Below are 27,814 nucleotides of genomic sequence, written 5' to 3'. Positions count from 1 at the left end.
GTCTGGATCCCAGAAACTCACTCAGTTTTTATGCACACACACTGATTACAAGCAAACAGGTCATAGGTGAGGATGTTACCTTTAGTAGCTATTCAAACCCATTTGTGTCAAATTCTGTGCATGTTATCAGGCCAAAATTACTAGGGTATGTGAAGTTTTGATCAGGGTCATTTGGATGTTTTTAGTTGTCATTAAAATTTAAAAAGAGAAAACACAGTAGTTTGACAATAAATGGCTTCACCCAACCAATAACCATGAGAGGAGAAAAAGTTTTTTGTTATCATTCATATTCTCTGAAACAAGGCCAAGAAAGAAAAAATTCTGCCAGGTATGTAAACTTTTGAGCACAACTGTATGTACCTCGAGATGTTCAAGTTGGTGTTGGTTGATGTTTGTAATGTTTCTTACATTGTCATGACCGGCTTGTGAGGCTGCAAGTTCAGAGCTCAGTGGACATTTGGAAATACAATCAGACTGCTACATGTGTTGGTCTTTTTAGGCGTTGATTAATCACAGTCTGTGGAATTATTTGGGCACTATATGTTGTTAGTCACTTTTGCTGTGCACACATCCTGCTCCAACAGAAAGTCACGGGCAGGTGTCAATAGGCTTTATGCAGAATTATTTTGATCCGGTCAAAAACAACAAGTTTTTTTTCAAGTGGAAACCATTTCAAGAAAAGCTCCTTCTCTGGCTAGTTTTTACAGGAGGTTTTTCATTTCCTGAAGCAGTTCTGTTTTAGGAACGTTTCTTTTCCTGATGTGTTTTTCTTGCAGCCTTCTGATTGGACGGTTTCTTTTTGAATCAGATAAATTTTTATTCATTTAAAGAAAAAATAATAGAATACAACTTCAGCACAACAATTTCCAATTTTCTTATTAGCAAAAAGAACCCCACCCTCAACCCCCCCCCTCTTTAACGGACAGCAATAATCCATCAACGTTATATAAGATATGGTCCAATATCACACAAAACATTCTATAACCATTTCAATGCATTTCGTAATGTATTCACCGGAATCTTTCCTCCAATAGCATTAATCACACCTTCCATGGTGTCCATAGGTTGTCACTGAGTTTGTCATTTTTCCTTTTGAAATAGATTTTCTCCTCCATCCGTACCACATAATCCACCTGCCTTATATACTCTTGTCTAGAGGGAGGTTCCATTCGCACCCAATACCTAGCTATTACCTTTCTAGCTGCATATAAGATGATTGGACGGTTTCTAGTTTGGAGTGTTATTCATCAGGAGCCGCTTCAAAGAACTGATGTGCACTTTCTTTTTTTTCTCCCACCAGGCTTATTTTCAAAATTTTAAGCGGAAACCAAAATGCTCAAAAACACCAAACATATAACCAGCAAAGTGGTTTTACCATAAAAATGAAAAGGAAGAGTGTTTTCAAGTGTTTTTCGAACCATTATCCTGACACATTTTAGAGCGGATCCACACCAAAAACTCTTCTAAATACTCTGTGTGCACATAGGCCGCGGTCTGTCCCCACAGGGGCTAAACTAGGCTGATTTTAAATCTGGATGGAACGTTTTCTATATATTACCTTACAACGCTTTATATAAAATTTTAGGTGATTAATAGCCGCAGTGTAAGGTAAGGTCTCACGATGAGCTTTTGGTGAGTTTTTGATGTTGCAGATTTTCTGCAGCCTTTTGCACCCATTAAGTAAAATAGGTTACTTGTATTTTTTTGAAAAACGGGCATGACAGCTGCAAAAAGGGAATGGTGCAGGCCACTTGCACCATCAGCCCTTGCTGCAGGTGGCGGCCAGCCCTTGCTGCAGGTGGCGGCCAGCCCTTGCTGCAGGTGGCGGCCAGCCCTTGCTGCAGCTGCATTGTATGTTCTTCTGTGATTTTCCAAAAATGTGGTTCTATCACAATCGCGGACACAATGTGATAACACAGCCTTATCCTCCCTGACTGTCCTTATGTTTCGCTCGTGTCCTTGTCCCTACTGGTAGGATGAGGCGGTACCTGCTGCCCATTTAGTTGGCACAAGTCATCCAGCCCCTCTGGGTGACACGTGGTTGCTGTGGCTCCAGTCTGAAGAACATGGAACCGGTACCAGGACTCATTTGTTACGTGGGAAGAACCAAACAGGGAAGTAGGTCGTCATCCGCAGCGCAGGATCGGTATCTGCTCCCTTGTGCGAGGAGCATCAGGAGGAGCGTGGCCAGACCCTCACAAATTACCGCCAATGGCTACTGGTGTGCATGACCAGAGACGCACATGATGAAGGTGTGGGAACGCTCATCCACCCCCCCCCCACCCACACAAGCGACTATATGAATAAAACCCTGGTGCGTCGAAACGTTAATTGTTTACTGTCGCCTTCTCCCTGCACCTTCTTGGTATCTGTGCATATGTCGCACTCACTACTTGTGAAAATAAACTTTTGCTAAGAAATTGAAATAAGAGTGTGCGGTGGATTACTCTCTACTGGTTCTGTGGATACCTCCCACTTCACCAGCAGCTCGCTTATACTACCGTAAACACTCCAATCTTCTTCTCCATGACCAGACTGTCAGAAACAGACTGGTGGTGGCAGGAGGGACTGATGTCATATAGTAGGACCTGCGTTCACATCCCAGCACTGTGCAGGTCCACCATTAGTGGGCCGTTCCCTTCACAAATGAGAGCACATTCACACTGAGCACCTGTGAATGTTACGCTGCCGGCAACATCATCCAGACTGACCGGCGGTGGTCAGAGATGGTCTGGGGCAGTAGATTATGATTATCCTTGGAGGGGTCCCATAATCCTCCAGGTGACCCCAGCGGTCCCCTGACTGCTGCTGAGCAATGTCTATGTCCTACATTCAGCCTGTCAGTGGTGTGTGTGAGTCACATCGATGTTACTACTCAGGAGTAGTGGGGATGATGGGGTAGTAGTTCTGTGCCATGTAACTTCATATACTGCTGTTGCTTGAAGTCAGGAAGTGCCTGACAGCCCACCGCCCTCGGGCGACAGCAAAGCTACGGGAAGTGATGCGTGAGCCTGACCACACTGACAGCTACCTATGACAGGAAGATGTGGTCAGAGGCAGCGGAAATGTCACTAAAGTAGCTTCACGAGATGATCTACAGGAGGCACAGAGCGGGTGACGGAGCAGCAATTGCCATGACAACCAGGCCCATCCACCATCCTTGATGGGACCCAAGGCAATGGCCATGGACTTGACCGGAAAAGCTGAAGCTGCGGATGAAGGGGACTTCTGGTAGGACGGGATTATGACAGACTATGGAGTAGTATCATGTCTGACTATAACTGTGACGACGTGTCCTGATTCTGTGAGGACTCGTCTGCGCAGGTTTTGGTGACTGTACTGATGTAATGCAGGGTTAGGATTGTGAGTGACTCTGTTCCTTCCTCATACAGGGCTCCTGTGCAGAGAGAGCGCTCCTACACCACCGGCTCCCTGTCTGAGAGCTCCGGGGTAAGTGTCCTGTGGTTAGTGTCCTACTGTGCTTAGTGGGGGTACCTAAGCCTGGCCAATGTGATACTGTGCTTAGTGGGGGTACCTAAGCCTGGCCAATGTGATACTGTGCTTAGTGTGATTCTCCTGGATCTCTGCAGCATTTGAAACAGTGGATCACCAGCTCCTCCTCACTATGCTCCGCACTATTGGCCTCAAGGACACTGTTCTCTCCTGGTTCTCCTCCTATCTCTCTGACCGCTCCTTCTGTGTCTTTTGCCGGCTCCTCCTCCTCTCTCCTTCCCCTTACTGTCGGGGTTCCTCAAGGATCAGTCCTAGGCCCCCTTCTTTTCTCCTTATACACCGCTCCCATTGGAAAAACAATTAGCAGATTCGGTTTTCAGTACCATCTCTATGCTGATGGCACCCAATTATACACCTCTGCTCTGGACATCACCCCTGCATTACTACAAAAGACCAGTGATTGTCTTTCTGCTGTGTCTAACATTATGTCCTCCCTCTGTCTAAAACTGAACTACTCGTCTTTCCTCCCTCCACTAACCTACCTGTGCCCGATATTGCCATTTCCGTTTGTGGCTCAACCATTACTCCCCAGCAACAAGCCCGCTGTCTTGGGGTAATTTTTGATTCAGATCTTTCCTTCACTCCTCACATCAAATCGCTTGTTCATGTCATCTACGCCTCAACATCTCAAGAATCAGGACTTTTCTCACCTTTGACTCTTACTGTAGCTCTTATTCATTCCCATCTGGACTACTGCAACTCTCTACTTATCGGTCTCCCTCTTACTAAACTTTCCCCTCTCCAATCCGTCCTTAACGCAGCAGCCAGGATCATATTCCTCGCCAACCGCTACACCGATGCCTCTTCCCTGTGCCAGTCATTGCATTGGTTGCCCATCCAATATAGAGTTCAATTTAAACTTATCACGCTTACCCACAAAGCGCTCCATGCTTCAGTACCCCCCTACATCTCCTCCCTTGTCTCAGTCTACCACCCTACACGTGCCCTCCGTTCTGCCAGTGACTTAAAACTAAAATCCTCCATAATCCGAACTTCCCACTCCCATCTCCAAGATTTCTCGCGTGCTGCGCCAATTCTTTGGAATGCACTACCCAGGACAGTTCGATTAATTCCCAATACCCACAGTTTCAAGTGGACCCTAAAAACCCATTTCTTTAGACTGGCGTATCGCCTCCACACACTATCTGTCCGTCCCAGTTTTCCCCCATATTAAAATCTTCAATTTCAGGTTCATACCAACCATGCACTTAATAGCCTCTGTCAGGACTGTACACATACTGGCAGGCGACCTGTCCATGTATTATTTATCCTATTTAGTATATCAAGGCTGCATTATACAATATATGTACTTTTTACCTTTTGTGTCTCCCCCATTTCCTCATAGACTGTAAGCTTGTGAGCAGGGCCCTCACTCCTTTCGATATGAGATATGCTTATTCTGTATTGTCTGTATAAGTCCCCCTAAAATTTGTAAAGTGCTGCAGAATATGTTGGCGCTATAAAATAAAAATTATTATTATATTATTACCTAAGCCTGGCCAATGTGATACTGTGCTTAGTGGGCTATCTAAGCCTGGCTAATGTGATACTGTGCTGAGTGGGGGTATCTAAGCCTGGCCAATGTGATGCTGTGCTGAGTGGGGGTATCTAAGCCTGGCCAATGTGATACTGTGCTGAGTGGGGGTATCTAAGCCTGGCCAATGTGATACTGTGCTGAGTGGGGGCACCTAAGCCTGGCCGATGTCGTACGGTGCTGAGTGGGGGCACCTAAGCCTGGCCGATGTCGTACGGTGCTGAGTGGGGGCACCTAAGCCTGGCCGATGTCGTACGGTGCTGAGTGGGGGCACCTAAGCCTGGCCGATGTCGTACGGTGCTGAGTGGGGGCACCTAAGCCTGGCCGATGTCGTACGGTGCTGAGTGGGAGCACCTAAGCCTGGCCGATGTCGTACGGTGCTGAGTGGGGGCACCTAAGCCTGGCCGATGTCGTACGGTGCTGAGTGGGGGCACCTAAGCCTGGCCGATGTCGTACGGTGCTGAGTGGGGGCACCTAAGCCTGGCCGATGTCGTACGGTGCTGAGTGGGGGCACCTAAGCCTGGCCGATGTCACGTACGGTGCTGAGTGGGGGCACCTAAGCCTGGCCGATGTCGTACGGTGCTGAGTGGGGGCACCTAAGCCTGGCCGATGTCACGTACGGTGCTGAGGGATTTATTCACACTGTGTGCACAATTATTAAGCAATTTGTATTTTTGATGATTACTTTTATTATTGCACAATTGCAGGGCTGTCTGTCAGTCCAAAAGTTAATAAACCTGAATATTTAAGAAAGTAAAAGTGTTTTTTTTTCTTTCTTAGGAGAATATCTCTGTGTGCAGTATTATTATGCATCTAAATGAAAAACAGACATTTTACCATCTCAATTGTTTGTTTATACTCAATATGTACAAAATATATATCTGACATTTCCCCCAAAAAATCTGTGACCAATATAGTAATATAGCTGCCCCACTCTTCAATAAGTCATTAACCTTCCACCCATGACGTCTGTCCCCGCTTCTTCATCAGTCGACAATCATCATTTTGGGCAGCACCAACCACAGCCCCAGACACTGCTCAGACAGGGACTGTTCTCCTTCACTGTAAATCTCCTGTGTCAGAAGGCCCACAATTTCTCCATAGGGTTTGTCGAGTGAGGACTAGGCCGGGTCATTATTCTTCCATTTTTAAGGCCAATACTGGCACCAAGCAGTGGAGATTTTGATGCTCGATGGAGCATTGTACAGCAGAAGTATCAGGATTTTCCAGAACCACTGCTAGAAGAAAGTGTCTTCTAAAAACTGGCAGTAGGTTTGGGAGTGGATTTTGAGTCCATCTTCAACCCTAAAAGGTCCAATGAGCTCCTCTTTAATAATCCCAACCCATAGGAGACTCCACCTCCATCTTGCTGGCGTCTGAGTGGAAGTGGGGGTCTGTGCCCACAGCTGATCCAGCCACGGCCCATCCATCTGCTCCGTTCAGAGTCACTCAACTCATCAGTCCATAAAACCTGTAAGCAATCTATCAGACATCTCCTCGCCCCGTCCTGACGTTTCCTCTTCTATGTCTTGCTCAGTGGTGGTCGGGCTCAGCCTCCTCACCTCGTCCATGATTTTGAGCATTGAACACCTTGTACTTCTGTGTCTTGCTCAGGGGTGGTCGAGCTCAGCCTCCTCACCTCGGCCGTGTCTCTGAGCACTGAACACCTTGTACTTCTGTCCTCCAGAGAGGTTGCAGTTCTGGAATATGGCAGCTCGGGAGGATAATGGCTCTTTGTTGCTTCACATCTGATTCTTCTCTTATCTTTTGCAGTTAATCTAACACGTTTTTGCTCCCTATTGACCATTTGCAACAAAGCTTTTCCTGGTTCTGTGATCGCCCCAATATCTGAGCAATTCCAGGCTGTGTCCTCTAAGACTGAGAGCAATTGGTGACTTTTCAGAGTCAGGAAAATCGAATTTTTTGGGCTTATTTTGCCTGAGGAAAACAAGCTCCTAATAATTCTGCACATAGTGTGAGCCTTTCCTCTGTCATATTCTTTGCTGAGCGGGGGTATCTAAGCCTTTCCTGTGTGATACTGTATGATGCTGAGCGGGGGGATCTAAGCCTTTCCTATGTGATGCTGTATGCTGAGCGGGGGGATCTAAGCCTTTCCTGTGTGATACTGTATGCTGAGCGGGGGGATCTAAGCCTTTCCTATGTGATGCTGTATGCTGAGCGGGGGGATCTAAGCCTTTCCTATGTGATGCTGTATGCTGAGCGGGGGGATCTAAGCCTTTCCTGTGTGATACTGTATGCTGAGCGGGGGGATCTAAGCCTTTCCTATGTGATGCTGTATGCTGAGCGGGGGGATCTAAGCCTTTCCTGTGTGATACTGTATGCTGAGCGGGGGGATCTAAGCCTTTCCTATGTGATACTGTATGCTGAGCAGGGGTATCTAAGCCTTTCCTATGTGATACTGTGTGCCGAGCTGGGGTATCTAAGCCTTTCCTATGTGATACTGTATGCTGAGTCAGTGTATCTAAGCCTTTTGTGTTATACTTAAACCCCTTTAGTAATTTCTGTCTTTCGTTTGCAGCTGAAGAGGAGGAATCAGGGGGCGCGAGCTCCGGCCCAGGTAACGGAGGAGAAGGTGAGTGCACCGAGGTCTGGGGTCTGCATCATTAGCCCTTTCTTTATTCATTATTGCTGGGTACAGGGTGCCCCTTCCCCTTTCCGTTTCAGGGGACATGGCTCAGGTAGTTTTTGCCTATCTAATCCATTTTTCCCTGAGATAAGTGGCACCAGTGATGTCTGGCCGCCTCTGATCTTCCAGGTGGCCATATTTATGGGGGGTCACGTCCTTGAATACTTCCCTATGGCGGTTGAGGTCCGGGGGGGAGGACGAGTTGGCAGAGATGGCTGGGATGATTGTACAAACTTACAAGCTAATGTTTCCTGAAGGTGGAATCCGCCATATAGTGCATTGTGTAATGCGGCTGGTTGGCGGCCTCCATATTATCATTGCCATCCCTGCTGAGCTGTACTATGGGCGTCTCGGCTGATTCTGGGACTTCCTGTATGATGATTACTTTCGCACTCGTTGGAAACCTTAAAACCACATCCTCCTCCTAATGTCTAAGATGAAGAAGCCAGAGACTTACTGCATTACTCAAGCTGTGAGCCATCTTGTGTATATGACTGGCAGAGCTGATGGACTTTGTTAGTTATGCCTCACCTTTATGCCTCCGATCTGTGCAAAACTACAATTCCCAGCATGCCCTGATAGCCTGTGTTGCAGTTTTGTAAGAGCGTAAGTGCCACATATTGGAAACCTATAACTTATGCCTTCTTTGGCTGTAAAATGCTAAAATCCTCATGGGTGAGGGCTCGGTGTGACAGCGTTACAATAGTGACACTACTGTAACCAGCAGTGGATGTTATAACAGATCCGTGTGGAGCCCGCGCCTTACATGTTGTGGTATGTACACGCTATAGCAGTGGGTACACAGGCTACCACCGGGACCTGATCTCCAAGGGTCCATGGACATTTGTATTATACAGTCCTGCTCATCATTATTGACACCCATGAAGTTTAAGTACATAATGTGGAATATCTCCTGAAAAAAAAAAAAATGAATCAAGTGAAAGTTTTTTTTGTATAGAGCTCACGTGTTAAATACAAAAGAGCAAATGATAAACAATAATTTTAAAACAAAAAGCAATAGGAGGGGAAAATACAAAAAACCTAAAGCTTGCTGTGACACTGGTATTGGCACCCTTTACATTAATTTAGTATGGAAACACATTTTGACTCGCCTGTGGTGGTAAATCACAAGAGACTCTCCTGTGATTAATTGTCGGTGCCCATGTGACATGAATTGGCCAATGAATGATGACTTCAGTGTTTTAAAAAGCCACATGGTAGGCCCTGTTCCTTTGTCACAATGGTGAAGACAAAGGAGCTGTCTGAGGACATCAGAACTGCTATTATTAGCACACACAAGATTTCCAAAGGGTATGAGGCCATCTCCATAGACCTTGGTATCCCATTTTCAACAGTGCGCAATGTTATTAAGAAGTTTGCCAAGCATGGACCCATCAAGAACCCCCCTGGACGTGGGTGAATGAGGAAAATTGACAATTGTTTTTGAAGATTGGTGCGAATGGTGGAAAAAAACACCACATCAAACATCCAAAGACCTGAAGGCCAACCTGGAACAGTCTGGGGTCATGATTTCAACAAGTAGCATACGCAGATCACTAAACCAAGCAGAGATTCATAGGCGAAGGACAAGGAAGAAACCATTGCGGAAGAAAAGACATGAAAAGGAGCAACTGATCTTTGCCAAAAAGTACCTTAACAAACCACAATCCTTCTTGGAAAATGTTCTGTGAACAGATGAAACAAAAATAGAGCTTTTTGTCATTTCAAAGCAACAGGCGCAATGAAGCTTATACGGAAAACAACAGCTTACTAACAGTTAAGCATGGTGGAGGATCCATAATGCTGTGCGGTTGCTTTGCTGCATCTGGTACTGGAGGCCTTGACCGTATCACAGGAATCATGAAATCAGAGAATTTTAGAGAGAAATTTCCTACCCAGTGTAAGAAAACTTGGTTGGAGTCTAAGATCATAGGTCCTCCAGCAAGACAATGACCCAAAGCACACATCCAAAAGTACACAGTAATGGTTGAAAAAGAAAAAAATGGACTGTTTAAAATGGTCAGCAATGAGTCCTGACCTCAATCCCATTGAAAATCTTTGGGGTGGGCTGAAATCTGCCATTGGGAAAAAGAACTCTGCAAACATTCAAGAGCTTGAACAAACTGCAAAGGAAGAGTGGGAGAAAATTCCAGCTGAGAATTACAAGAAGCTTTATAGATGGCTACAAGAAACGTTTGGAGACTGTCATCAATGCCAAAGGGTGTGCAGCCTAGTATTAATTAGCGGTGCCTTTATTGCTGCACATGGTGTTTATTCAGTTTTTTTCTTTGAAATTTCAGCATGAAAGTTGGAAAACAACATTTTATTGTTACTTTTGGACCATTAATTAAAAAATCCTGAGGATATAACTTTGGTACATTTCCATTTATTTCTGAAGATATTGTACAGTCTATGAAAAAAATGAAGGGGTGCCAATATTGGTGAGCAGCACTGTACATAATAACTGAGGGGGGAAAAAGGGTGTCCATTGTAGGAAGCAATAAGCATTGTATTTTATCACCCCTGCAGGAGCCCAGCAACAAGAGGGTTAAACCTGTTACCAAAACGTTGTCTGCGTCCAGCACCCCCCAACAAGTGAAAGTCACTCCCCTGAAGAAGCTCAGCCTGTCAATCCAGGTAATGGGGGGCATATCTGCAATTGTTATGGGGTGGGAAATGTCTTATGAATTGATCCACATTCTCCCCTATACATCCGTACAGCGCTCCATAGGTAGCCGGAACGAGAACCGCCTGTTCAGCTTCTCTCCACGGACACGGAACAGAGATGGCGGCTCTGCAAAAAAGAGAAGCAACAAACTGTGGAGCGAAACATTTGACAGCACTGGGGAGGAATTGTCCGCCCGAGATATTAAGAGGCAAGAGGTGCTGAACTGTAAAACACACTGTGCACATTATTACCCTATAATATAGTACTGCCCCTGTGTATTATATGACGGCGGTCTCATATAATGTATCCTACAGGTGATCTTCGAGTTGATGCAGGGGGAGCGGATGCTTGTTGAAGATCTGCACTTGGTAAAGAAGGTAAAGTAAGTGTAGGCATTCTACAGACGGTTGAGGAATTTCTTCAGGCATTAGGTCACATATACGATCACCCCGACCGTGTCTGCCTGGTCGAGTCCACACTACGTCAGCTTCGGCAGGGAGACCGGCCAACAGAGGAGTATTGCTCCGAGCTTCGGAGGTGGTCCACAGACACTAAGTGAAATGACCCCGCACTCCGTGGCCAGTTCATTCATGGGCTATTGGTAAGGGTAAAGGATGCTTTTGCCCTACATGAGTCCCCGGTCTTCCTGGAGGCGGCCTTTGCTCTGGCCATCCGGGTGGACCGATGTCTTCGTCAGAGACCTAAGGAGACACTCCTATTTGCGGGGGACATGGAGTCAAGGGAATCTGGGACTGAATCTACTGTGGAACCCATGCAGCTCTTGGCAATTAAATGTACTTTTGAAGAGTGGCGTCATTTTCTGCAAGGGGCAGTACAGTGGGTACGGAAAGTATTCAGACTCCTTTAAATTTTTCACTCTTTGTTTCATTGCAGCCATTTGGTAAATTCTAAAAAGTTCATTTTTTTTCTCATTAAAGTACACTCTGCACCCCATCTTGACTGAAAAAAAAACGGAAATGTAGAAATTTTTGCAAATGTATTAAAATAGAGAAACTGAAATATCACATGGTCATAAGTATTCAGACCCTTTGCTCAGTATTAAGTAGAAGAACCCTTTTGAGCTAGTACAGCCATGAGTCTTCTTGGGAATGATGCAACACGTTTTTCACACCTGGATTTGGGGATCCTCTGCCATTCTTCCTTGCAGATCCTCTCCAGTTCCGTCAGGTTGGATGGTGAACGTTGGTGGACAGCCATTTTCAGGTCTCTCCAGAGTTGCTCAATTGGGTTTAGGTCAGGGCTCTGGCTGGGCCAACCAAGAATGGTCACAGATTTGTTCTGAAACCATTCCTTTGTTATTTTAGCTGTGTGCTTAGGGTCATTGTCTTGTTGGAAGGTGAACCTTCGGCCAAGTCTGAGGTCCCAAGCACTCTGGAAGAGGTTTTCATCCAGGATATCTCTGTACTTGGCTGCATTCATGTTTCCTTCAATTGCAACCAGTCGTCCTGTCCCTGCAGATGAAAAACACCCCCATAGCTTGATGCTGCCACCACCATGTTTCACTGTTAGGATTGTATTGGGCATTTGATGAGCAGTGCCTGGTTTTCTCCACACATACCACTTAGAATCATCACCAAAAAGTTCTATCTTCGTCTGATCAGACCAGAGAATCTTATTTCTCATAGTCTGGGAGTCCTTCATATGTTTTTGAGCAAACTCTATGCGGGCTTTTATATGTCTTGCACTGAGGAGAGGCTTTCGTCGGGCCACTCTGCCATAAAGGCCCAACTGGTGGAGGGCTGCAGTGATGGGAGAAAGTTCCACAAAGTCAACTATCTCCCTATTGCATCTCTGGAGTTCAACCACAGTGATCTTGGGGTTCTTCTTTACCTCTCTCACCAAGGCTTTTCTCCCTCGATTGCTCAGTTTGGCTCGACGGCCAGGTCTAGGAAGACTTCTGGTGGTCCCAAACTTCTTCCATTTAAGGATTATGGAGGCCACTGTGCTCTTAGGAACCTTGCGTAATGCTGGAAATTCTTTTGTAACCTTGGCCAGATCTGTGTCTTGCTACAATTCTGTCTCTGAGCTCCTTGGTCAGTTCCTTTTAAGCTCATGATTCTCATTTGGTCTGACATGCACTGTGAGGTCTTATATAGATAGGTGTGTGCCTTTTCAAATCAAGTCCTATCAGTTTAATTAAACACAGCTGGACTCCAATGAAGGAGTAGAACCATCTCAAGGAGGATCACAAGGAAATGGACAGCATGTGACTTAAATAGTAGTGTCTGAGCAAAGGGTCTGAATACTTATGACCATGTGATATTTCAGTTTTTCTTTTTTAATAAATTTGCAAAAATTTCTACATTTGTTTTTTTTCAATCAAGATGGGGTGCAGAGTGTACTTTAATGAGAAAAAAATGAACTTTTTAAGAATTTACCAAATGGCTGCAATGAAACAGAGTGAAAAATATAGAGGGGTCTGAATACTTTCCATACCCACTGTACATCCAGTCATGGTAATCACGGATCAAAAAAATCTATTGTATTTAGAATTTACTAAGCGTCTGACGCTTAGGCAGACAAGGTGGTCTCTATTCTTCTTCAGATTCAACATTTTCGTGACGTATAGGCTGAGGAATAAAGATATTAAGGCGGATGCCTTATTCCGTTGTTTTTCCGGGGGAGAAGATAATTGTGAACTAGTACCTATACTACAGAAAGGAGTAATTATTGCTGCTATAAGTTCTGACCTTGAGAAAGGTTGTTGAGGCTCACGGGGACGTCCCTGCTGCCTGTCCTTTAGGTAAACTGTTTGTACCTGTGAGTCTACTTTTTAAGGTTATAAATGAACATCATGATTCAATCTTAGCCGGGACACCCTGGAAGTAAAGTCTTCACAAATCTCCTTACCCGGCATTTTTGGTGGTCTGCGTGCATCAGAATGTTCGGGAGTATGTTGCGGCCTGTAGTGTGTGTGCACGTTCCAAGACCCCTTGTACTCTTCCATCTGGGTCTCTCCAACCATTGGCGATTCCCAGTAGACCTTGGACTCATTTATCAGTAGACTTCATTACTGATTTACCAGTATCTGCAGGTAATACGGTTATTTTGGTAGTGGTGGACAGGTTCAGCAAGATGTCTGATTTTATTGCATTATCCACCTTACCCAACGCCAAGACCTTGGCTCAAATTTTCATTAAGGAAATCGTAAGATTTCATGGGATTCCTACTGATATTGTTTCTGAACAGGGGGTGCAATTTATTTCCAGGTTGTGGAAAGCGTTTTGCACTCGATTGGGGATCCATCTGTCGTTTTCCTTAGCTTTTCATCCACAGTCTAATGGGCAAACTGAACGCGTTAACCAGAATTTTGAATCTTATCTTGGGGGTTTCATGTCTGATAATCAGGAGGATTGGGTTACTTATTTACCTCTAACTGAATTTGCAGTAAATAACCGTTGTCATGAGTCTACTTGTAAGTCCCATTCTTTGGGGCCTACGGTTTTCATCCTCAGTTCAGCTCGTTTAATAGGAATCATTCCTCAATAATACCTGAAGAGGAACAATTTTCATCATCTATTACATCTGTGTGGCAAGGGGTTCTTAATAATTTGAAGAAGATGGGGTCCAAATATGAGTGTGGCTGATCAGAGACGTCTGGTGGGTCCGGACCTATGTATTGGTGACTTGGTGTGGTTGTCCTCTAGGAACATTAAGTTGAAGGTTCACTCTTGGAAATTGGGTCCCAAGTTCATTGTTCCTTACAAGATTGTAGCCTGTATCAATCCTGTAGCATTTCACCTTGTGTTGCCACCCACTTTTAGGATTAATAATGTGTTTCACCGGTCGTTGCTCAAAAAATACCTTGCGCCCTCTGAACCATCACCACTGCCTACATCTCCGATCATAATTGATGGGAATTTGGAGTTTCAGATAGTTAAGATCATGGATTCACACTTGGTTTGTCGGTGGCTTCAGTATTTGGTACACTGGAAGGGTTACAGTCCTGAAAAGAGGATGTGGGTATCCTCATCTGACGTTCATGTTGTTAAGGTTGATCTGGTCCTTTCATACAGCACATCCTGATAAACCCGGCCCTGAGGTTCAGGAGGAACCTCGTGGAAGGGGGGTACTGTCACGGGTTTACCGCGACAGACAGGAGTCAGAAGACAGCATCATCTGAGTTCACATACTCCTGCATTGAATAGTAGCACTTCTCCCTCGTATTAAATGGTGCTGGTTTCTTTCAGCAGTGCAGGACTTAATCTGCTCAGCTTTGAGTCTTTGTAGCTTGTATTTGGAAGTTCTCATCTGTGCAGCATCTGCCACTCCCCTCTCCTATATAGCCTCTGCTCTGCCTATCTGGGATTGCCAGTGTTATGTCTTGTACAGCCTAGTGAGAGGTGGAGTGGAGGTGTTGCTGTTCGGTAGAGCCGTTTAAGGATAGTTGTTCTGTGACTGTTGCTTGGTGTTTTGGTTGTGTGCATAGTCCCATCGTCTTCTATTTTTGTCTACCTTCCTAGTCCCTTCGGTTTTCCCTCTGTTGTCTGTGAGTGCATATTTTGTGTGTTTGGTATTTTCATTTGTCCCTGTACGTCCTTCCTTGTTGGTCTTGTTTGTGTATATACATGCACTATTATTCCCCACTTCCCTGGGTGGGGGAGGGGACAGATAATAGCTGATTCAGGAGAACAGCAAGGTATGTGGCCCCAGCATCTTCACCATATGAAGTAACCTGGGGAACAGGAATAGATAGGGCGCCCCTAGTGTTAGGGACATGGTAGGAGCCCCTGGTTGTCAGACAACAGCAAGATGACATCTTGTTTTTTTTTGTTTCTTGGACGTAAATCTTTCTCTCCTGTATTTTTGTAGAATTACTATGAGCCTATGTTAAAGCTGGCCATCATGACACAGGAGGAACTGAACCAGATTTTCGGAATCCTGGAGACACTTCCACCATTACACCAAGGTCAGTCCTCTGTAGTCCTTGGTAATCACACCACATCTGTACTTTGAAGCCGCACAATGCAGTAATTGGTAAATTTCTCAATTGTTTTTTTTTTTCTGTATTTAACCCATGATCAAACATAATTTGTAATGCTTACATAGGTTTATGGCAATATGATGCCTAAAAAAACTATAGTTCCTCTCTGAAAAAAACCCACATGCCCTCATTTAGTTATGTTTGATTAGAAGATAAAAAAAATGTTTTGGCTGTCATGTCTGTAAATATGGAAAGATAAAATAAATATTCTGATCATCTAAAATACAGCACCAAAATATCCATGCTGGTGCTTCTAATTTTTAGGGTTTTTGGCTTTCCATAGTAGAAATTACAAAAAAATGTATTAAGGCCTTATATATATTTGAGCTTAATGTGTATAAATGTATAATGTGTACATGCATGTGTAAGGTGTATGTACTGTATGTCTGTGTATGTACAGTTGTGCTCAAAAGTTTACATACCCGGCAGAATTTTTCCTCTCTTGGCCTTGTTTCAGAGAATATGAATAACAAAAAAAACTTTTTCTCCACTCATGGTTATTGGTTGGGTGAAGCCATTTATTGTCAAACTACTGTGTTTTCTCTTTTTAAATCTTAATGACAACCAAAAACATCCAAATGACCCAGATCAAAAGTTAGCATCCCTGGTGATTTTGGCCTGATAACATGCACAGAATTTAACACAAATGAGTTTGAATGGCTGCTAAAGGTAACATCCTCACCTGTGACCTGTTTGCTTGTAATCAGTGTGTGTGCATAAAAGCTGAGTGAGTTTCTGGGATCCAGACAGACTCTTGCATCCTTCATCCTGCCACTGACGTTTCTGGAATGTGAGTCATGGGGAAAGCAAAAGAATTGTCAACGGATCTACGGGAAAAGGTAGTTGAACTGTATAACACAGGAAAGGGCTAAAAAAAAATATCCAACGAATTGATAATGCCAGTCAGCAGCGTTCAAACTGTAATTAACAAATGGAAAATCAGGGGCTCTGTAAAAACCAAGCCACGGTTAGGTAGACCAACAAACATTTCGGCCTCAAATTGTTTGGGATGCAAAAAAAAACCCACAAATAACATCATCTGAAGTTCAGGACTCTCTGAAAACTTGCGGTGTGGCTGTTTCAAGATGCACAATAAGGAGGCACTTGAAGAAAAATGGGCTGCATGGTCGAGTCGCCAGAAGAAAGCCATTATTGCGCAAATGCCGCAAAGTATCTCGCCTACAATACGCCAAACAGCACAGAGACAAGCCCCAAAACTTCTGGAACAAGGTAATTTAGAGTGATGAGACCAAACTTGAACTTTTTGGCCACAACCGTAAACATTACATTTGGAGAGAGGTCAACAAGGCCTATGATGAAAGGAACACCATTCCTACAGTAAAGCATGGAGGTCGATCGCTGATGCTTTGGGGATGTGTGAGCTACAAAGGCACAGGAAACTTGGTAAAAGTTGAAGGAAAGATGAATGCAGCATGTTATCATCAAATACTCGAGGTAAATTTGCACTCATCAGCTCTGAATCTGCGCATGGGACGTACGTGGACGTTCCAACATGACAATGATCCAAAATAAAAGGCCAAGTCGACCTGTCATTGGCTACAGCAGAGCTAAGTGAAGGTTCTGGAGTGGCCATCTCAGTCTACTGACCTCAAGATCATTGAGCTATTCTGGGGATATCTCACGCGTGCAGTTCATGCTAGACAGCCCAGGAATTTACAGGAACTGGAGGCTTTTTGGCAAGAAGAATGGGCAGCTTTACCATCTGAGAAAATAAAGAACCTCATCCACAACTACCACAAAAGACTTCAAGCTGTCATTGATGTTAGAGGGGGCAATACACGGTATTAAGAACTGGGGTATGTGAACTTTTGATCAGGGTCATTTGGATGTTTTTGTTGTCATTAAGATTTAAAAAGAGAAAACACAGTAGTTTGACAATAAATGGCTTCACCCAACCAATAACCATGAGTGGAGCATTTTTTTTTTTTTGTTATCATTCATATTCTCTGAAACAATGGCAAGAAAGGAAAAATTCTGCCAGGGTATGTAAACTTTGATATATATATATATCAATCAGCACAGACCAAAAGTTTGGACACACCTCATTTAAAGATTTTTCTGTATTTTCATGACTATGGAAACTGTACATTAACACTGAAGGCATCAAAACTATGAATTAACACGTGGAATTATATACTTAACAAAAAAGTGTGAAACAACTGAAAATATGTCTTATATTCTAGGTTCTTCAAAGTAGCCACCTTTTGCTTTGATGACTGCTTTGCACACTCTTGGCATTCTCTTGATGAGCTTCAAGAGGTAGTCACCGGAAATGGTTTTCACTTCACAGGTGTGCCCTGTCAGGTTTAATAAGTGGGATTTCTTGCCTTATAAATGGGGTTGGGACCATCAGTTGTGTTGTGCAGAAGTCTGGTGGATACACAGCTGATAGTCCTACTGAATAGACTGTTAGAATTTGTATTATGGCAAGAAAAAAGCAGCTAAGTAAAGAAAAACGAGTGGCCATCATTACTTTAAGAAATGAAGGTCAGTCAGTCCGAAAAATTGGGAAAACTTTGAAAGTGTCCCCAAGTGCAGTTGCAAAAACCATCAAGCGCTACAAAGAAACTCTCACATGAGGACCGCCCCAGGAAAGGAAGACCAAGAGTCACCTCTGCTTCTGAGGATAAGTTTATCCGAGTCACCAGCCTCAGAAATCGCAGGTTAACAGCAGCTCAGATTAGAGACCAGGTCAATGCCACACAGAGATCTAGCAGCAGACACATCTATTCAACAACTGTTAAGAGGAGACTTTGTGCAGCAGGCCATCATGGTAAAATAGCTGCTAGCAAACCACTGCTAAGGACAGGCAGCAAGCAGAAGAGACTTGTTTGGGCTAAAGAACACAAGGAATGGACATTAGACCAGTGGAAATCTGTGCTTTGGTCTGATGAGTCCAAATTTGAGATCTTTGGTTCCAACCACCGTGTCTTTGTGCGACGCAGAAAAGGTGAACGGATGGACTCTACATGCCTGGTTCCCACCGTGAAGCATGGAGGAGGAGGTGTGATGGTGTGGGGGTGCTTTGCTGGTGACACTGTTGGGGATTTATTCAAAATTGAAGGCATACTGAACCAGCATGGCTACCACAGCATCTTGCAGCGGCATGCTATTCCATCTGGTTTGCGTTTAGTTGGACCATCATTTATTTTTCAACAGGACAATGACCCCAAACACACCTCCAGGCTGTGTAAGGGCTATTTGACCAAGAAGGAGAGTGATGGGGTGCTACGCCAGATGACCTGGCCTCCACAGTCACCAGACCTCACCAGACCTGAACCCAATCGAGATGGTTTGGGGTGAGCTGGACCGCAGAGTGAAGGCAAAAGCGCCAACAAGTGCTAAGCATCTCTGGGAACTCCTTCAAGATTGTTGGAAGACCATTTCCGGTGACTACCACTTGAAGCTCATCAAGAGAATGCCAAGAGTGTGCAAAGCAGTCATCAAAGCAAAAGGTGGCTACTTTGAACTAACCTAGAATATAAGACATATTTTCAGTTGTTTCACACTTTTTTGTTAAGTATATAATTCCACATGTGTTAATTCATAGTTTTGATGCCTTCAGTGTGAATGTACAATTTTCATAGTCATGAAAATGCAGAAAAATCTTTAAATGAGAAGGTGTGTCCAAACTTTTGGTCTGTACTGTATATATTTATATATGTGTGTGTGTGTATGTATGTATATATATGCATGTGTGTATATATGTGTGTGTGTATATATATGTGTATATATATATATATATATATATATATATATATATATATATATATATATATATATATATATATATATATATATATATATATATATATATATATATATATATATTATAATCTCATATACATGTGTACATATTGTAGCTAAGCCAGGTAGGCTTGGGTTAAGGGTTAAATCCTTGCTCTTCAGGGTCTGATTATTTGCACCTGGCTGGCTCTGCATATAACCAGGCTAAGTGTTTACCTTAGTCAGTCTGCTGGGGGAAGCTGACCAGAGTGGATTTGTGTTGGAGCCAAAGAGAGAGACACAAGCCAGAATCTCTTTCTGAAAAGAGACTGCACACACCATGTGCACCAAACTGAAAGTATCACTGGCTGCTATGGACAAAAGCCATTATGTTTGACCGAATTGGGACTAGTTCAGCCGTATGTGAGTATCCAGGGTCTATTTTATTTAGTTAGCACATACAGTCATGGCCAAAAGTATTGAGAATGAGACAAATAGTAATTTTTCCAAAGTTTACTGCTTCATTTTTTGTAATGGCAATTTGCATATACTCCTGAATGTCAAAGAGTGATCAGCTTAACAGCAATTACTGTACTTGCAAAGTCAATATTTGCCCAGAAGATGAACTTTAACCTCCAAAACACATTTCAACTTCATTGCAGTCCTGCCTTAAAAGGAGCAGCTAACATCGTTTTAGTGATTGATCCATTAACACAGGTGTGGGTGTTGATGAGGACAGGGCTGTCGATCAATCAGTCATGATTAAGTAAGAATTGTTATGCACACGCCCGGGCTAAGCGGCGTGTGCGTGTGATTGGTAGTGATTCCACTGGACCGTGCCGGAGAGTGAATGCCTGGAGGGGCGTGACTAAGTATTCACCCGATCCGACCAGGGTCGCACGACGGCATACGACGCCAGTGCACCAAGGAGGAACCGAGCAGAGGGACCAGGTGCTACTCCAGGACAGACCCCGGACACGGCTGTTGACCCACACAGGGGAATACAGGAACAGGCTGGTAGGCTGGCACACAGACTGGTGGGTATAGGCAGGCACGACTGGCATGCAGGCAGGCGGGTATGCAGGCAGGGGGGGTAAAGGCAAGCACAGCTAGAGTGCAGACAGGGAGGCACTAGCAGGTAGGAACACAGGCGGGATAGGACCCAGTACACACCGGGACTCAGGAACAATACAGGCAGAGGGTTACAGGCAAGCACGGCTAGAGTGCAGACAAGGCTGAGCAGGGAGGACAGGGCTCTGTTCACACGGAACAGACAGGAAGGGAAAGACAGAGCCAGACACCCACAGGGTACCTGCAGTGAAGCAGCGAGTGGACCACAAACTCACAAACGGGAGTACAGAGACAACTGGCAGGAGTTAGGTACGAGTTCAGACTCTGCAGAAAAAGGAAGGGAACGGACATAGAGGCAAAACCGGTAAAGGATAGGAGAGAGTTCAGACTGGAACTGAGTGTACGGAGGAGACCGACACTGCAGCGGGATACAGGAGCGGGTCTGGGAATACTGCCCCCAGAGAGGCAGGACGAACAGGCAAGGAGCGTGTTCAGACAGGACAGACAAGATACAGGAGCGGGTCTAGGTAATCGGCCCCTAGAAGGCGGGAGGAACAGGCTAGGAGCGTGTTCAGACAGGACAGACAAGAGAACACAGAAAGGACTCAGTTCAGACACGGGAACTAATACCGAAAAGCAGGAGACATACAGGACTCAGTTCAGACACGGGAGCTGATACCGCAAAGCAGGAGACATACAGGACTCAGTTCAGACACGGGAGCTGATACCGCAAAGCAGGAGACATACAGGACTCAGTTCAGACACGGGAGCTGATACCGCAAAGCAGGAGACAAGAGACGGGACCTGGCACCTTCAGAGTGCAAGCACACACTGAAGGAAACACTATGCTCAGGCAGGGATAGAAGGGAGCTGCTGAGCTATATACCAAGTGACAGACAGCAATAGGCTGAGGACGCACAAGGGGTGTGACCCACAGCAGATACAAAAGGCAGGAAGTGATCGGGCGCCGCCCTTAAGCAGCAGAAACAGACACAAACAGACAGCATGGAGGGAAGCCAGAGAGACATTCTGGACAGGAGATCAAGTGCGCCCTCTTGCACAGTGGGAGATGGACCACCATGCAAGGACGCCGCCAGGTATGTTACAAGAATGACATCACTGGACACTTTAAAAGGAGGCTGGTTCTTGGTATCATTGTTTCTCTTCAGTTAACCATGGTTATCTCTAAAGAAACACGTGCAGCCATCATTGCACTGCACAAAAATGGCCTAACAGGGAAGAGTATCGCAGCTACAAAGATTGCACCTCAGTCAACAATCTATCGCATCATCAAGAACTTCAAGGAGAGAGCTTCCATTGTTGTCAAAAAGGCTCCAGGGCGCCCAAGAAAGACCAGCCAGCGCCAGGACCGTATCTTAAAACTGTTTCAGCTGCGGGATCGGACTACCAGCAGTGCCGAGCTTGCTCAGGAATGGCAGCAGGCTGGTGTGAGTGCTTCTGCACGCACTGTGAGGCGGAGACTCTTTGAGCAAGGGCTGGTTTCAAGGAGGGCAGCAAAGAAGCCACTTCTCTCCAGAAAAAACATCAGGGACCGACTGATATTCGGCAAAAGGTACAGGGAGTGGACTGCTGAGGACTGGGGCAAAGTTATTTTCTCAGATGAATCCCCTTTTCGATTGTTTGGGACATCTGGAAAACAGCTTATTCGGAGAAGAGGTGAGCGCTACCACCAGTCTTGTCTCATGCCAACTGTAAAGCATCCTGAAACCATTCATGTGTGGGGTTGCTTCTCAGCCAAGGGAATCGGCTCACTCACAGTCTTGCCTAAAAACACAGCCATGAATAAAGAATGGTACCAGAATGTCCTCCAAGAGCAACTTCTCCCAACCGTCCAAAAGCAGTTTGGTGCCCAACAATGCCTTTTCCAGCATGATGGAGCACCTTGCCATAAAGCAAAGGTGATAACTAAATGGCTCATGGAACAAAACATAGACATTTTGGGTCCATGGCCTGGAAACTCCCCAGATCTTAATCCCATTGAGAACTTGTGGTCAATCATCAAGAGACGGGTGGACAAACAAAAACCAACAAATTCTGGCAAAATGCAAGCATTGATTATGCAAGAATGGACTGCTATCAGTCAGGATTTGGTCCAAAAGTTGATTGAGAGCATGCCAGGGAGAATTACAGAGGTCTTGAAGAAGAAGGGGCAACACTGCAAATATTGACTTGCTGCATTAACTCATTCTAACTGTCAATATAACCTATTGGTACTCATAATATGATTGCAATTATATTTCTGTATGTGATATAAACATCAGACAAACACTAATAAAAACCAGAGGCCAGCAGATCATGTGAAAATATAATTTTGGTGTCATTCTCAAAACTTTTGGCCATGACTGTAGATAAGGCTAGGGACTTATGTTTATGGTTATTTTTTGGTGCTGTGCAACCAGTGGAAATAAACATGACATTGTTTTGACCCAAGAATCCAGTGCCTCTGTGAACGCTACCTGCTGCCTACCTGAGAGCGTGAATCCTTATAGTATATATTGTAGGGATTGTACTCAGGTGCAATGGGAGGAAAACGGTAGGCATGTTCCTTTAAGTGTCCATTACGGTTTATTGGTTTCATAAACTGTTCGAAAGCCAAAAATGCAAACAAACAGCCTGAAGTGAAGGCAAAAACAAAGAAAACAGTCCGTTTAGCAAAAATTCTGGCTGGCCAGCACTGTGGTCACACAGGCTGGCAGGCATCCAGTACACGGCCCAGTCTGGAGACCACCACACGCAAGAGGCCTTCTCCCTCCAGACACACAGACCATGTGCCAAACAACAGCCTCCATTTTATAGGCTGTTAACCACACCCAGAGGTGAGGTATGTGGGTTGCTGGACCCGCCCATTGTCTCCTAGCAGCCCGTACCCCGGCTCCCAGGTGCACCAAATGATCCTCTTAGTGCTTATGTGCACTAGAGAAACACTGCGGGCTCCATCACAGAGACCAGCCATCTCTGATACATACCTCCCATCGACTACACGACCATTAGCCACCTTACAATATATACAGTGGGGAAAATAAGTATTTGATACACTGCCGGTTTTTCAAGTTTTCCCACCTATAAAGAACGGAGAGGTCTGTAATTTTTATCGTAGGTACACTTCACCTGTGAGAGACAGAATCTAAAATTAAAACCCAGAAAATCACATTGTATGATTTTTAAATAATTAAATTGCATTTTATTGCATGAAATAAGTATGTTATCACCTACCAACCAGCAAGAATTCTGGCTCTCACAGACCTGTCAGCTTTTCTATAAGAAGCCCTCCTACTCTGCACTCATTACCTGTATTAATTGCACCTGTTTGAACTCGTTACCTGTATAAAAGACACCTGTCCCCATACTCAATCAATCACACTCCAACCTTTATGTAAAAATCATATAATGTGTCTTTCTGGATTTTTTTAATATTCTGTTTCTCACAGGTGAAGTGTACCTACGAAAAAAAAATCACAGACCTCTCCATTCTTTGTAGGTGGGAAAACTTGCGAAATCGGAGTGTATCAAATACTTATTTTCCCCACTGTATGTGTACATATATGTACATGTGTCTGTAATGTATATATGTAAGATGTGTGTGCAATGTATATGTGTATAATGTGAGTGTAATGTATATACGTATAATGTGTGTAATGTATATAGGTATGATGTGTACATGTGTGTGTAATGTATATAGGTATAAGGTGTGTGTGTGTTGTATATATGTATAATGTGGACATGCATGTGTAATGTATATATGTATAATTTGTGTGTAATGAATATAGGTATGATGTGTACATGCGTGTGTAATGAATATATGAATAATGTGGACATAGATGTGTAATGTATATGCATATTTTATACATATGTGCCTAATGTGAATATGAAATATGTATGTGTAAATGTTTGTGCGTATACACCAGTGGGGCACAACAAAGAAGGGTCCAGACACAAGTCTTTCACAGGGGTCCTTGGCTGTCAGTGTCCTCCCCTGACCTTGCTTGTAGATAGTATATGGGATCCCTTATTGAATCTTACTCTATATTGATGAGTATATACTGTAATGGACAGCGAGCCCCTTACATAGACTACTGAACCCCTCAGACAGCAGGCTGTGACCCTCCCCCACCATTGCTGCTGACCAGTTATTGCATATTCCCTATTAGATCTCTTTGATCGCTTGGTAAGGTTGCGACATGAAGATGGTACTCTAGACCAAATGGGGCCCACCATGTTGGACTGGGTGAGTATATAATATAATGGCAGATATATACCTATAAAGCTGGCACCAGCATGGGGCACCATTATTGTTCGCCCCTATATGCTGCCAGTAATACATGTATATTCTACAGCTTCCTTGTCTTCACGCCTACAAATCATATTGCTGTAACCAAGTAGCTGCCAAAGCTCTGCTGGACCACAAGAGACGTAATCCGGCCGTGCACAATTTCCTTCAGCTTTGCCAAGAATCTGCATTCAGTCGTAAACTAGATGTGTGGAGCTTCCTGGACCTTCCCCGGAGCCGACTGGTGAAGTATCCACTGCTGCTGAAAGAGCTGCTGAAGCACACGGTGCCCGAGCACCCCGACCATGCCGCCCTGAGCCAGGCCGTGAGTGTGATCTGGTGGACGACATATCTGATGGATGATCTCTTGTGTTGTGCTCATTTGTCTACTCTTTGCCTAGATCTCCGTCATCCAAGGCATTATTAGTATGATAAATCACAAGGCCGGGGAGGCCGAGTGTGAATATTATAGGAAGAGACTATGTTACCTATACGAAAACCAGAGGGAAGAGGACGTGTCTCGCTCGTGTCTCCTGCTGTGTCATGGCGAGCTGAAGAATAATAAAGGCCAGGTAAGTGATCAATTAAACCCGTAAGATCCACCATGTGCTCAGCAAGCTTCACAGATAACACTTCTGAAAACTCATGACTAAGGTGACTTGGATCTAGTTGTCTATTTTATAATAAGCTGCCATTATTACCTGGTGTAGCTATTGCACGTAATGATGAATATGATGTATGGATGTCTTGTCTTCATTCTCACCCTCTAGAGGCTCCATGTCTTCTTGTTTGAGATGATCCTTGTCCTCACCCGCCTGGTGACCAACAATGATCAGTTACAGTTCCAGGTCTACAGACAGCCCATCCCTCTGCCCGAACTGGTCCTGGAGGACCTTCCTGATGGAGAGGCACGGGTGAGTGGCTCCATACGAGGGGCATTCACTGCAGCTAATGAACGAGGTAAAGGACAGGACATGTATATTTCAGAGATGTGTGCTTTAGTTGTTCTACTTTTTTACTTTTTTCTATTTTTGTTTTCAGCAAAAAACTTTTTCCGTGTAAGTTTTCGTGATCGCTCCCGGGGACAAGCTCACACCTTGCAAGCCAATGATTCCTTTAACAAACAGCAGTGGGTCAGCTGCATCCGACATGCTTTGGTGGCAAGCAGAGAGCAGCGTGCCAGCCCCGGCACATCCCAGGACACCCCTTGTACTCTCATCAACCTCTCAGACCTAAGCCTGAACTGCCATGAAGAGAAAATGGAGGATGGATAGATGATAATGTAAGACAACGGACGATTGCGATGTATGGGTTACGACATCGGGACTTGGAGCCACCCCTGAAATCTGTGGACCCTCCCCCTCCCTCATTCCTCCGTACGTCTCCCTTACCCCTGTGTACATATTTCTGGGCTATGATTGTATGTGAACTGGACTTTTATAGAAAGTTTTGAGGACTTTGATTTCATAAAGCATTTTGGGAAAAATCCCATGATTATATTACTCGTCTTCTTCTGCGTTGTTGGTTTTCTATATGACTTTGGGCTCACAGTCATCATGTAGCAGAAATGACATCGCTAAAAACATATCTAATAACTGTTGTAGTTGTAATAAGGACTAATACACAATCCTTATCCTAACTGGAGCAGAATTAATATCAGAAGGAAAATATTTAGATTTGAGAGTCCTCAGTGGTTGATACCTTTTAATGGCTAACTGAAAAGATGGTAACAAATTGCAAGCGAGACTACTCAGGTCTCTTCATCAGGTATAGTATCATCGAAATATTTTTCTATTTACTGGCTAACATGGTACAAAGATATATATTTTCCCTGTATCAGAAAGAAGAAATTGTGAATAATGAAATTAAGAATTTTAGAAATAGCATCTGTACTAGGGATAGAATAACCAATAAAAAATATGCACTTTCTTAAATTCTCCATTAAGGAGATGATTGTGAGCTCATGACTCTCCTAAATCGGTGATTTCTAAGCTATCGCAAAACTACAACCTACAGCACAGCATGCATTGTTTTTATTACCCTGCGTCAGTGAATATAGAAAAAGACAGGCGTCAGCCATATTCTGAAGCAATGCTATACCACCCGACCACCCATATACTCCAATACCACGTTATACCGACCACCCGTATACTCCTACACCACACGTTATACCGACCACCCGTATACGCCTACACCACGCGTTATACCGACCACCCGTATACGCCTACACCACGCGTTATACCGACCACCCGTATACGCCTACACCACGCGTTATACCGACCACCCGTATACTCCTACACCACGCGTTATACCGACCACCCGTATACTCCTACACCACGCGTTATACCGACCACCCGTATACTCCTACACCACGCGTTATACCGACCACCCGTATACTCCTACACCACGCGTTATACCGACCACCCGTATACTCCTACACCACGCGTTATACCGACCACCTGTATACTCCTGCACCACGCGTTATACCGACCACCCGTATACTCCTATACCAGATGTTTTACTTATCCACTGCTTGCCATTTCAGCAGTGTGTAACATGGGCTGTGTTTTCTCTACCCTCGTGGCACAACTCTGACCTGCCCAGCTGCGTACCCCAGTGCCTCTCTGCCCGGCTGTGTGCCGCCGCGCTTCTCTGCCAGGAGACTTCAGCAACCATCCAGTACATGATAGGATAAAGGAATCTGGAGTAACCTAAAGACAAGAGGCTGAGGGGTAGTCAGATGGAGTAGGATCCTCCTTCTACTTCATACATGCTATCCGCCTGGTTTGCATCTGTGTCGACCTCTTGATTCTTATGTGCATTATTTCCCCCTAACAAGTACATACTCCCTTGATGGGATCTCAAAACTAAGAAAAGAAATGAGTCGGGAGAATTTTTGGGTTACATATCTTGAGGGCCATACTTGGATACTATCCTAGTTATGCCGGGAGCACTTACAGAGGGCACGACAGGGAGGTTAGGCCGCAACGGTGGTTCCTGGATATCCAGACAAATTTGTCCAATATGGTTTCCCTCTACAGATGAATTGGGTGAGAGCTACACTTTTCTCCAATCCCCTCCTCGATAGCACCACCTGGAGGTTGCCTCCCCATCCTAATTAGGGACAGGAAACAAGAGGTTAAATAGCCCCTCCCCTATACTATCCCCAGTGTTTTCCTGTCCCTATGGGATGAAGAGGTTACTTAAGGTGGCTGGCGAGCAGTGCCCTGTTAGATTACCTGAGCCGGGCTGCAGGGATCGAGCGCCTCCAGTCTTCCTTCCCTGTCATCAAACGTTCCCTCCGGAGCGGGACCTCCCCACTCTCCTGCATTTCAGAGTAA

At 44.7% G+C, this 27,814-nt stretch overlaps 1 protein-coding gene across 1 annotated transcript; it reads left to right on the top strand.

Annotated features, from left to right (window-relative positions):
• The first annotated feature begins 308 nt into the window (after positions 1–308).
• LOC141154442 (rho guanine nucleotide exchange factor 3-like) lies at positions 309–26,389 on the top strand. Its single transcript, XM_073640369.1, has 12 exons — positions 309–3,231; positions 3,393–3,450; positions 7,587–7,640; positions 10,224–10,331; positions 10,416–10,577; positions 10,677–10,739; positions 15,196–15,292; positions 24,355–24,431; positions 24,541–24,798; positions 24,875–25,045; positions 25,244–25,433; positions 25,515–26,389. The coding sequence occupies exons 1-12, from the start codon at positions 3,164–3,166 to the stop codon at positions 25,745–25,747; spliced, it is 1,539 nt and encodes a 512-aa protein (XP_073496470.1). The 5' UTR covers positions 309–3,163; the 3' UTR covers positions 25,748–26,389.
• Positions 26,390–27,814: the final 1,425 nt, after the last annotated feature.

Source organism: Phyllobates terribilis, unplaced genomic scaffold (genome assembly GCF_046119375.1).
Source record: "Phyllobates terribilis strain yellow unplaced genomic scaffold, ASM4611937v1 Scaffold_7__3_contigs__length_470593459, whole genome shotgun sequence".
NCBI lineage: Eukaryota > Metazoa > Chordata > Amphibia > Anura > Dendrobatidae > Phyllobates > Phyllobates terribilis.
The sequence above is the reverse complement of the archived record's forward strand: the minus strand, read 5'-3'. Positions and strand labels throughout refer to the sequence as shown.

Bases quoted from the DNA above. Each gene is read 5' to 3' on its own strand.
- LOC141154442 (XM_073640369.1), top strand. From the start codon at position 3,164: ATGGGACCCAAGGCAATGGCCATGGACTTGACCGGAAAAGCTGAAGCT. The intron at 15,293-24,354 runs GTCAGTCCTCTG...ATTCCCTATTAG, and splicing joins ACTTCCACCATTACACCAAG to ATCTCTTTGATCGCTTGGTA. The intron at 24,799-24,874 runs GTGAGTGTGATC...CTCTTTGCCTAG, and splicing joins ATGCCGCCCTGAGCCAGGCC to ATCTCCGTCATCCAAGGCAT.